We start from the raw sequence: 12,365 nt of genomic DNA, 5'->3' as shown, positions 1-12,365 counted from the left end.
GAAAGATTTACAGAAATAGGACATAAAATATGCAATATACACATGAATAACTAAATGACAGTTACATTAAAAAATATAAAAGATTTTTCACCAAATATCCAGGGGTTTTTCCTGCAAATTTATTTTTATTCAAAAAATAGTGCAGACTTTTGACTAGCTATGATCAATAATACAATAAAAATCAGTACCTTCCTGCAGCTACTACTGAAGATACTCACAAAAAAAAAAATAATAAATGAAATTGTGACATTTTAAAGATATCTATTCCACATCTCTGAGAACTGCATCACTTATTAGATAGTCTGTTATATTGCATGAAGTTCTTTTATATCAAACTTTATGACTCTGAGTTTTTACTAGTTATATGCCAGCGTTACTGAGAACTTTAGTAGCACAGCTCAACTGTGAGAAAGAAAAATATTCAAAAACAATAAAAATTATCACTTTTATGTTAATGTATTGAAAACTCAATTAAGTTTCTCTGGAAGCTCAAAAAGCACATTTTATGTATTTTAATCTCTCTCACAGAAGAAAAAAAAAAAAAAAAAAAAAAAAGACTTGTACAAGCATACATGTCTCATACAAGCAGACACTGAAATAAAGTCTATCCGAAACATTCTACCCTTTAGAGAATGTGTTTAGAATGGAAACAACATACCTATTGTCACAGCTAATTACTATTATTCCATGATGAGTAATCAAATTTTCAGTGAAGAATCAACACTTAGGCTGTTTCAGCTAAGAAAAGCAAAAAAGATATTTGAAGGCACTATAAAGTGACTTGCGGAAGCTAAAGCTTGAGTATCTTGAATGCACGGTCTTTTAAGTTAAGCTTATTTCAAACTCAATTTCTTATAAAGCACCACGATTCCTCTTCTCTTTATGTGGTGCATCATGGTAGCCTCTCAAACACAACATATTATGTCTCTGAGAGGAACAAGAGAGTTTCACGTACCTGTACAATCATTTCCTGCAGGCACTATTGTAGCACTACAAAATACAAATATTCCAGGATTTGGACAACATATTTGGAATTTTACCTGAAGAGGGCTTGAGGGTTCACTTTTAAACTACCACAGTTGTCAAGGAAAAGGTGTTATTACCTGATTAGAAAGCACCTGAATTACAATGTGCACACATAGAATTTAGTCTTTTAAACAAAAATAAAGCCTTGTTAGATTCACTGCTTTTGCATTTGTTCCCTGAGCTAGATTTTACATATATGTATTTTAATTTAACACTTCACATAACTTAAAAACAGATTATACTTGGTTTTCCACAGCTGCTTCTCAGCTTTGCCAAAAACACTACTTTTTTTCTCTCAGCAGGCTTCACATAGCACTCCGTACCACTTCTACTTCTTCATTCCACTTCTACCGAGTGCACTTTTTGCACCAGGTGACATCCCACTTCTCAGCACCAGTGGGTCCTGCCTGTGGGATACTCTTTGGCTGGGAATGTGAGCTAAAACCTGATTTCACACAAACCAAAACAGTCTTTATCCCATTCTTGAAAAGAGTTCTGTATGCACAGAATATGGTGCAAATAAATTTGGGAAGAACTTCTGCCTACCTGACTAAGCATTTGGTTCTGCACAAATTCAGGTGAAATTTTTAATGTTTTTCAGAGTGTGGAAAGCACCTTCAGTTAATGTCTCTTTCTCTAAGCTCTTTGCAAGAAGAGCATTGTCAATTTGTACTTCCCAAAACAAAACCAAAACCAATAAAGCTTTTTAAATTTAATTACCAAAATACTTTTTAGCTATGGGTATTAAATACAGTTGGACGTCAACTGTGGATCCATGTCTGAGTATTAACGGCATTGACCCTAAGGACTTCCTCAATAAGTTATGAGGCAGGTTATGCGTCAAGCAAATTCTCTACATATGAGAAAAAACAAATAAACAAACAACATAAAAAAAAAAAAAAAAACACAATCAAAATCACATTTCATTGCAAATGCAGCAACACTAAAAGCGATAGTACATCTGGATACTTTACAGAACAGTACAGGTAGTCCTACCTGTAAATGATGAATAACTATTTTGATGGTAACATTAGGAGACTATTTTTCTTTTTCCTGCATACTAATAAATACTCCAAAAGTTCTCACTCTGTGGTATCCCAACAGCATAAACCATCATATATTGGTAACCTCAAAGTAGCTGTTTCCATATTTCCGTCTACCATATGTTAGACCAGTAGTGTCATCAGACATCATTTCTTCTCATATGATCCCCTATTGGTATGTTTTCTTTTTATACATTAATGAAAACTTTGTTGAGGTCTTTGACTCTGTAGGTCAGATATTCAGGATAGATTTTCATGAATATGGTACATTTGGGAAAAAGAACACTATCAGCGGCAGATGTCAATGAACAGCATTAGGAGTGGGCCAGCAAAATAGGTTTCCATCACAGAAAGTTTTGAGCCTTGTGCAGGACAGATCATTAATAATCCAAAGGAATACATTTTAATTACTATCTTGCAAGTCACATTAATGAAAAAAACAGCAGCAGAAGGGGACATATGTAACCAGTGAGGGCAAAATGCAGTTGCTGCTGGAATTAGAAAAGAGAAACAGAGAGAGTTTGGTAATGATAGTAATGAACTGATTCCTGACATCTCAGGGGCCTGCTACAGTCAGCTCTCTGCAGGCAGCTTTTCTACTTTGTTGACAAATGCAGCCATGAAGGCAGATATGCAAGACAGCTCTATACAGGCCAGGTCACCTCCGGCAGGGTTTCTTTATGAGCTTGCATCAAGTGCTCTACAGAGTTGCCTACCCTGCTTCTGAGGCAGTGGATTCAGCGTGGGATAGTGGCTGAGCAAACAAAACCTGTCAAATCCAGGCTCATCAGAAGCAGGGTTTCTTTGCCCTGCTCTCCTCAACCCTTCCAGTTTTAACACCCCAGCTCTGGCAGAACTCTACACAAATACATCTTGTCCAGATAGGGCCTCATTCAGCTTCATGGGGCTTTCCTCCTCCCTGAACTATGAACAAAGCCAGATATACTCAATACATCTCAGGGACACACAGTGGGTTTGACAATAGTAATATCTCACCTCACCTTTTTTTTTCCTTCCTTCATGCCCTGCGGTTCCCTCATTGCCTGCAGTACCTCAAAGGCATGGTAAAGATGTAAATGTGCATTACTATGGAAATAGGAAGACTCAAAGGCTTAGTTTTCCAGTAATAAAGGCTGTTCTGGAAGATAAAAGAATACTCCTATACCAGTATCTTGTATATACATCTATAGAGGGGACTCCTATAATTTGAATAATAAGATTAGATGATCGGTATAAAAGAAGGCCCTTCAGTTATTGGTCACAATCAGCAAATGCCCACCAAAGTCTGTTGAGACACCTGAGATTTCTGTACAAAATGAATTTCAGAGATGCCATTCTTTCTGTACAAAATAAAAAGATGTAAAATTCCCCAAGTTCACAAGGTATTCCAGTGAATGTAGTCAGCAAGAAAGAGGTTTGGTTTGATGATAGGCTTCAATCAAGCAGTTGCATTTGAAGTGAAAAATGGATTCTAGACAGAGAGACCAAAGTAGCAAATGGACTTCATGACAGTCTTGCAACACCATGGCATGAAAGAGGTTCCTCCCATTTCAGTGAAATGTTTGGTGAGCAGTGATACTTTTGCTGCCAAGGCAAGAGAATTTTGCTTGAGATGAAAGACAACCTGGTAGAGTTGTTTAAGGATCTGAAGGATCTCTAGAATGGACTGATGATAGTGCAACCCTCCATGCATTTCAGAAATGCTTTATTCTTCAGATCTGTTTAAAACCTTTCCCCAGTAATGCCTACATCAAGAACACACCTTCTTTTTGAAATAGGGCATATCTTTTAGGAAGACAATCTCTTTCAAGGTAACTGCTTGAAGAGATGGCAAATCCATCTCATCTACACATAATGTTCCAATAGTTAACTATTCCTAGCTGGGGAAAGGGGAGAGAGAGGAAGAAAAGATTTTTTGGTCTAAATTTAACTTCTGCTTGCAGCTACTGGATCTCAGTGAATTTTCCCATCCACTAGCAAGAGCTTTCAATGACTCCTTTTTTGGAGGCATGCATAAACTACAGTCAAGTCATATTTAACACCTTTCGTGTTAGATATGGGGTCAGACTGTGCCTCTATGCCTTACTTGGGATCAGGGTGCCAGCCTGTGCCTCTTCTCCCTCAGCAGAGGTGATCTCCCATGCTCTAGTAAATACCAACAAGTTACTTCACTGTTCTGCAGTGACAGAACTGGCTGGCACCATACTGCAAAGTTTGGAAGTATGGCGAGGAAAGAAGTGAAGAGCTAGATGGAAAAAAGTATTTTTCACTAAACTGATTTAAATAAAAAGAAAAGGGAAAAAATTCAAAAGACTTCCCCATACAGAATGAAACTAATTATATTCCTGTTCATCTGGCCAGCATAACTCCAGGGGGACTAACTTAGCATCACGTCAAGTAGGAGACTGGAGTTAGCAGCTGGCTCAGGTGTCTGCTTAGATATCATTTAAAAGTCAGCATGCCTAGAAGTGCATATTTTGTTCTGCCAAACACCTGGCTTAGGACTTATTTTTTTTTTAGATCTGTTTTCTCTTGTTTCCTGTTTCTTTTGTTACTCTGAGAAATTAGTAGGTTCTTCTGCACCCAACACAGAGTCTGGGGAAACAAAATCAAAGCAAAATCCTCAGCCTGTCTCCTCTTCCAAAGGATGCTCCAGCCATTCTGGTGAATTTCTACCTTGGAGCTGCACTGAGCAGCCTGACTTATCTAAAAAGAATAAAAATGATTTTCTGCTTTTCCACTCTGTAGCACCCATTTTATTTCATGCTAAGGCAAATAAATGCATCTACTACTGTCTTACTCCTTCCAAGATAATGTATAGCAGGTTAAAGTCACAGTTCAGATCTCAGCAGGTTTCAGATTCAAATGCTCATTATATATCAGGGGGTCAGTGTTCAAGCAGAGAAGCACAAAAGTAATCTTCAAGAGGCATTAAATTTTCTTATGTTTAGAAATTCTTTGTAAAGGTCACTTTTAAAAAAAGCTTTTAAACAGGCAACCTGCAACTTAGAATACCACTCAAAAGATGACCAGATTTCTAATGGATTTTAAAAAAAGGAAAAAAAGAGGAAGAAAAAAAATAAACAAAAAAAGCACCTGCACCCCCAAACCAACAAACAGTAGATAGTTTAACTGAGGAAACTTCTGTGTGTGTCCTGCTATCATCAAGAAATTAGGAGACACAAGCAACTCTGTGAGTTACCGTGCTAATGAAGCATGATATGTAACATCTCTCTCCCATGAGGGTTTTCCAAAATCTAACAGAAGTGTAAGCTTTTTCTTCCTTAACTTCCTTCTTGTGGATTTTAATTGGCTTTTTCCCCTCAACCTGGCATAAATTTTCACAGAATATGTAATTTCTAATACTTTGGAGAGTTCTACTTCTCTGTCAAATATGTTTGAAGTTTATCTTCCTGTTCAAAATCACTGTGCGCGCGCGTGTGTGTGTGTGTGTGTGTGTGGGGGGGGGGGTGATAAACACACCCAGCATAACTTGCTTAGTTTTCACCTTGCATTGGTTAATTGGTTAATATGACCTTGCGGTGCACTGTCCTGCGATCTCAGGTTACCAGCACAGCATATTGTAGAGCAGCAGCTCACCAAGCAAAGAAAAATGTGGATGATGAACACAACCAGGCACCAGTACGAGCATACTTCTGATGCTCATGTACAAACCTTACCAAAGTGCTTCTGGTAACCAAATATTAAAGAAAAGATAGATCAACATGCACAGTGAGGTGTTTCTGTACAAATCGATACAAATTATATTCATAAACTAACATTTACATAAAGAGCTTCTCAAAGAAATCCCTCTAGAACTATGATCTTTGAAAGTGAATAGTGATTCCAGGGATATAAAGGGTCCAAGTGAACATGCACGTTATCTGGAAATGAGGCCATATTGCAAGTATTGCACACAAGCAAGCAAAAAACCATAAAACCATAACACTTAAAATGACAAATCATTTCTGACTCTTTTTTGAGGTGGGGGAAGGGGGATGTTGTTTGTTTCAAGAACCCTTATGGTTCCTTTGTACTGACTCTCTTTTAAGTGAAGGTTTCACAGGGATAATTTGGACACCATTTCAAACAGAGTACTGTATTATAGCAAGACACCCTTGCCCATTTCCATTATTCCTAAATTCTGAACTATTCTATGTTAAAATATACACACTTTTTTTCCCCTTCAGAGAAAGGGCAGCTGCTCCTATCAGTGAATAGTCTAGTAGAGACAGCAGGTGAAGCTGAGTTTTCACATGCATTTTCACGGTATTTCAAATTGTCCTTTCAACACTTATCTGGCATTTCTGTCCCCTCTAACACAAGTACAGAATTAAGTGGAAAGTTCACCAACTAGCTCCCAGCTACTCAAGAGACTATGAAGATGCGAAGAATGGGAGAAAGTTGTGAGGTGTCCTTAGGAAATTCATGCAACATCCAGGCAAAGCTAAGCTCTGAAGCCAAGGAAAGCTTTGAATGTCAATGCCATAAATCTAAAACTTCTTATGGAGACAGAACCAAAACCTACAGGAGCCAAAGGAAGTCCTTTCATTCGCATTAACAAACTTGAGAAACAATGTAAAAGAACATTAAAGTACTTAAAGTACAATGTTTCATATGAAAAATACAAATCCTTTTGATAGTACAGATTTCTCATCCTTTAACTAGCTGTACCTGAACTTTACAGTGTACTCCTGAAATTTCTCTCATGTATATCCATGCACCAACTTCCTATAGCTTTTACTCATCCAACTCAATCAATGGAAACTTTCACACAAATAAAAACAAAGATTTTTGTCAACCTATCCCAGCAACTTGCTTTAGCCAGATATCTTGTCTTTGGTTCAAACAAAAAAATTAATCTGAAATCAGAAGTGTAAATTCTATTTTGACTTTCTTTCTCATTTGATTATACTCAAACCTTTCAGATTTCCCCCAACATACATTAACAGAAGATTTAAGCCTTCTTGCCCTACTTTCTACCCCCAGCTGTCACACAGACACTACCATACACATGTGAAAATTATTACCATTCTTCTCTATCTGCGTCACAGTTGCAAAAATATCTCATATCCAGACAACTTTCTTCCAGTCCACATGCACACTGTTGAATGCCCGGAAGAGATCCTCCCCAGTAAAGATGCTTTTCATTGGCACGGCCAACCCACCAAGCAAATGGCATTCCATCTGGATGAAAGGGGGGGGAGAGGGAGAGGGGGGGAGAAGACAAAGAAAGAGAACTTGATAAGCAAATTGGAATCTCCTGAGAATGAAAAAGAGAATGGAGGTGGACATGTTAAATAATGCTGAAAGAAAAGATGCAAACTGGAGAAATTACAAACCATAAGCTTTGCCCAAATTCCATTTTAATGAATACATGTTGAGAAAGCAATAGCTATATGGTAATACCATTTGGTTTGAGGAGCAGATGTTTCCCCATTGGTCTCATATGCCAAACACCATGAGAATCTTGGTGCATTTTATCTGCAAAGACTTTTGACATGCAATCCCAATGCTACTGTGCACCAGCTGTGTCCAGAGTGTTTGCATGATGCTAGAGGGGAGATCTGATCACTGAAGGAGTCTGAACGCAATTCTTCTGCCATGACTCACTGCATAGCTGTCTTGAACCAAAGACCAAAGACCTCCTGCAGAATCTAACCATCGTGAAGTAAATACCAGCTCTTAGATCAGTATTTTCATATTAGAATTCATACAAAGAGTAAAAATATTCTGAAATAACACAAAAACTCACCTATTACTATGGGCCTAATCCAAGAACAAAATTTGTATCATTTTCTAAGGGAGCAGGACTAGGGATTTTAATATGCTCTCCAAGGGTGAAATCTGCAAATGCTAAGCTTCATAAGATATTAGAACATCCTGGATTACATAGTCAGGTAGGAGATAAGTGGGGAAAAAGATTTCCATACTTATGAATTAAATTATCTCTGTGAAGTATTTTTCTATCTACAGGAGCTCTAAGATCTATGTATTTATATAAGGCAAGGTAGTTTTTGTTTAAATTTCATAATCTGTTTTACATGAAACATTAAATATTAGTAGCCAGTTATAGTAAGCAGATTCAAATATAATGAAATCCATGGATTAACATTTTGCTAAAATTGACTTTGTCTTCTATCTCAGCTAACTTTTCCATTGACTTCTTAATCCTTAAATCAAGAAATGTAATCAGTTACACGTACAGGTAGATAGCAAATTTAGCAAAACTGACATATCAAATCCTTCTGATCAAAGAAGCTTGGAAAAATAAACTGCAACACTAATGTAGAAAAATGCATCAATTTATTCTTCTGTTTTAGTAACATTATTAGTAGGAAGCATTCCTCATTACACAAAGCAAGAAAGTGTAAAATATGAAATGCAATCAAGGTTAACTGTAGAGTGTAAGGGACTAATTAAAATGAGTTTTAGAATCACTTGGCAAAATTAATTCATATTTGTTTTCCTTCTAAGCTTAGGCTGCTGAACTGTAAACTCATGAAAAAAGGAAAATAAAAATAGGAAGAGTAACTCCATTCTCATGATACCAACAATTAAGACATGAAGATTTTGACCAATACCCAGTGGTACTCATTAGAAAATTCATAATTCAAGAACATCTAAGGATTCATCTTACAAAAATGTGCACCACCATTTTAGTTCTCGGATTTTTGTCAACATAAAAAATGTTTTCATTTTTTTCTTTTCAGCTGATGTTGTGAGAGCTGATGCTGTGGCCAGTGAAATAAGTCTGTACTATATTATTAGGAACTTACTTGATAAAGCTTGGAATAATAATGCTAATTGAATAAAAGGGTGATTTGTCTAGCAGCTGGAATAGGCATTTATACAGAATTGCTTAATTTAATTTTAAAAGTGCCCTTTCTGGAAAAAAATACTTAGATAAAAGATAAATCCTTCAGGCTATCAGCAAATAATGGTATTCATTAATCAAATTCAACCTGTGTCTTAGATTCTTTTGGCAGAAATCATTACATACTTTAGCATAACAGTGAAATAAACAATAAACAATCATTCACAGGAATTAAGAACGAGCAGTTTTCTAACATCTTTCAATTTCTGTTACGTATTATCAAGCAATACTGAGCAAACATACAAATAAGATTTATGATATAGACTGAGGAAGTGGAAGAAGCACCACAGTTTGAGACACTTAAAACTGAATTAAATACAGAGCTAAAAACAACAGAACTAAACAGTATAAGGAACAATCTTATTTTGTCAAGGGATAGACTACAAGACAAACAAATAAAAACACTTTTTTTTTTTTTTTTTTTTTTTTTTTTTCCCCAAATTCTATTTATTAGGTGCAATTCTGTCACCCTTTACTCAAGGTGAAAAAATTATTTCTCCCTAAGTAGTCTCTTTGAGATCAATTGTAGTATTATGGAAAATTATGCCCTGATTATTCAAAACTCTTTTCCATGTGCTTATTTTTAACATATGAGAAATAGCAGACCTATTCAGCAAAGCTCTTAAATCTATGGGACTTAAGCAATGTCTGAAGTGTTTAGGAATTACTGAAATGTATATTGTCTGTCATATACCTGTAATGCTGAAGTAACGTAATATTGTACTAGCAACATCAATCTATTCCCAAGCTCTTTTAAGGAAGTTTACATCATTGTACAATCACAAATCTTGAGGATGCCTTACATTATGATTGAGTTTGGCCAACAAGTGTTGACTAATGTTCTTTCTTCTGTATCTGTAGATTTGTTACAGTACCTCCCATTCTGTAATCATTACTATCAGTATTATTATTAATTTTTTTTTCAGAGCATTATCAGTTCTCTTCCACCTCCAAATGAATCAATTTCCTTTCCATGATAAAGCCTCAGACTTAGATCAGTTATGTTAATCAAGGTGTTAACATGGACACAGAAACTAATGGCTACATAGGTCAACAGAATTCCGCTTTAAAATTTCTAAGCCAAGAAGTCCACTTAATAAAAGTGCTCCTCTTTCTTTATTCTGTGCTTATGTTGTACCTAGCAATACACTACTTAACCAAAAAAAGGAAGTCAAAAGCCTGCTGCACAAACTGAAGTACAATTTTCTATGCATTTTCACCTATTTAGAATTGAAAAAATAAAATCAGCTATAATAAATTTATTAAGGTTGTCTTTGAACTTCATTCTATGGTTCTTAAGGAGAAAATCTGTGAAACAATCCCAAACCAGAGAAAGCAAACAAGCCTCAGATGACTGAACCCATAAGTAAAAGAACTAGAGACTAGGTTATTTCAAGTATTTATCCACATATAGCTCAATCAGCCTTTAGAAAGTTGTAATTTTGATAATAAAATTCTCAAAACAGGCAAAGATTTTACATTTCCTACAGAAGATGATAATCATTTCTGTCATGATGCTGTCTGGGAGCCTCTACAAACAACTGTGATAGTAACATCACTGTTTTTACCTGAATTTATTATGACATTAAATAAAGGGAGACAGTATTTTGTATCAAACCAAGTACTGCTGTGTGTTCACAATACCAGGCACAAGCTGCAGAAAGCAAGGTTGGTATTGGTGTTCTGAAAAAGAAGAAGAGGTTTCATCTTCGGTTGACCATTTTTATGTTTGTTTGTTTTTTTTTCTAACTGCCTCTACAGCCTGGTACTGTGTGGTCTGTTGAGCTATTCAACAGCTGAATGCCCAAAACCTGAATGCCCAAATAAGACTTTGGAAACCCTGGCATATACAATACTGAAACACACAGCCAAAAATTCAGTTTCATTCCATCCTGAAAGGCAGAGTGTGAGCTCCTTTCGGACTTCAGTTCTTCAGCAGATCTCCAGCATCTGCTCTTCCAATGAGCTTAACTAAACTGTTCATTATTAGTTCCACAAAATCTACTTTAGCAGAAGCAAAGCTGGAACAGACCATACAGTTCATGAGCACAGAGGCTAAGGACTATGAAGACAGTACCAGTGAGACACATAAAGGTTGTTCCCAGTGAGCCTTAAAAAGAGATAGGGCTTGAGATCAAATTCACCTGCAGTACATATCTGGCTCATGTGGAGACAAGAGTGGCTGGACACATATTTGGTGTCCCTCTACCACCTTACTAGAAAATGTCCGTCTGCCTAAATCTCCCTTGTATTGTCAGTTCCCTAATTTTCTGTATTAGAAGGCATTGAAATTGCTAGTGATATGAGTTATTTTATGTTTGTTCATGTTTTAAATGGAAGACAATGATTTCAAAAATTATTTGTGTAGGCACATAGAAGCTGAAAGAGGGGGAGAATCAGCATATTCCAACAGCATTTAGGTTGAAAGTACAATGTCTATAGATCCCAAACAACTTCCATAGAGTCAGTTTACTTTCCTATAGGCAGAAACTCCTGCCTTTGGTTTTTATGTTTATAAAACTTGAGTTAAAATAAGCCACGCATTTTTAACACTATTATACTTGGAATGTCTTTCAAGATTTGTCTGTATCATTTGCCAGGTGGCTTTTGTTATTGCTACAAACAAAAATCTAATGATAGAAATATAAGATAAACTTGATCCTGTGTTAAACTCCTGTGCTGTACAAACTTAAATTCTGTCTCCAGTAATTGCGTACACAGGGAAGGCTTCTGCACTTAGATACTGAAAATACTGAAACAAGTCAGTTTAAGGCCTTTCCCACCATCATAGCATGTCAATTTATTTGTATTTGTCTGTTGAAATACTGAAACCATATTGTATTTAAACAACATTCTCTTGGCAGTCTTATGTTCAGTTTCCTCTCCAAAGTCAAACTGAGTTAAGCAGAGAATGGAATTAAATCTTATGCCTATGTCTTACTGATAAAAGAGAAGACTAATTTACATATATGCTGTTTTCTCTTAAGTGGAAAGATACACATTATCAAGAGACGATGAAAACTGGGAAAATACTGATTCTAGAATTGAATAAAACAATCAAAGACAATTCTTTGCTACAATACTCAAAAAACTTAAAATACCAGTTTGCATGAATGACTTCAACAAAATCAGATCCTGCAAACAGCTCACATGGTATCCTGAATGTCAGATAAAACAATCAGTTGGCAAGTCTATGTAAACTCATGCATGGCAATGTCAACCTGAATAACTGAATGCAGAGGCCAATCCAGAGGATAAATTATGCTCTCAGATTATCCATTTTTAAAAGGCTTTTGAAGAAAAAAAAAAAAAAAGTGGAGAAAGGAGTAAGAGAATGAGAACAAGGGAAATAGTGATTCAAAGTTTTTTTTTTTTTTTTTTTTTTTTGTTTTTTGTAAGAGTTTACCAGGATCCTGTTT

General features: G+C 36.1%; 1 protein-coding gene across 1 annotated transcript in view; it reads right to left on the bottom strand.

The window, feature by feature from the left end:
* CNTNAP5 (contactin associated protein family member 5) overlaps positions 1-12,365 on the bottom strand; it is a 282,395-nt gene that overhangs the window by 46,584 nt on the left and 223,446 nt on the right. The window contains exon 14 of the mRNA XM_082763797.1: positions 7,100-7,256. Within this exon, the coding sequence (XP_082619923.1) occupies positions 7,100-7,256 (157 nt within the window). The remainder of the gene's footprint in view (positions 1-7,099; positions 7,257-12,365) is intronic.

Source organism: Aythya marila (assembly GCF_965140915.1).
Source record: "Aythya marila genome assembly, chromosome: 6".
NCBI lineage: Eukaryota > Metazoa > Chordata > Aves > Anseriformes > Anatidae > Aythya > Aythya marila.
The sequence above is the reverse complement of the archived record's forward strand: the minus strand, read 5'-3'. Positions and strand labels throughout refer to the sequence as shown.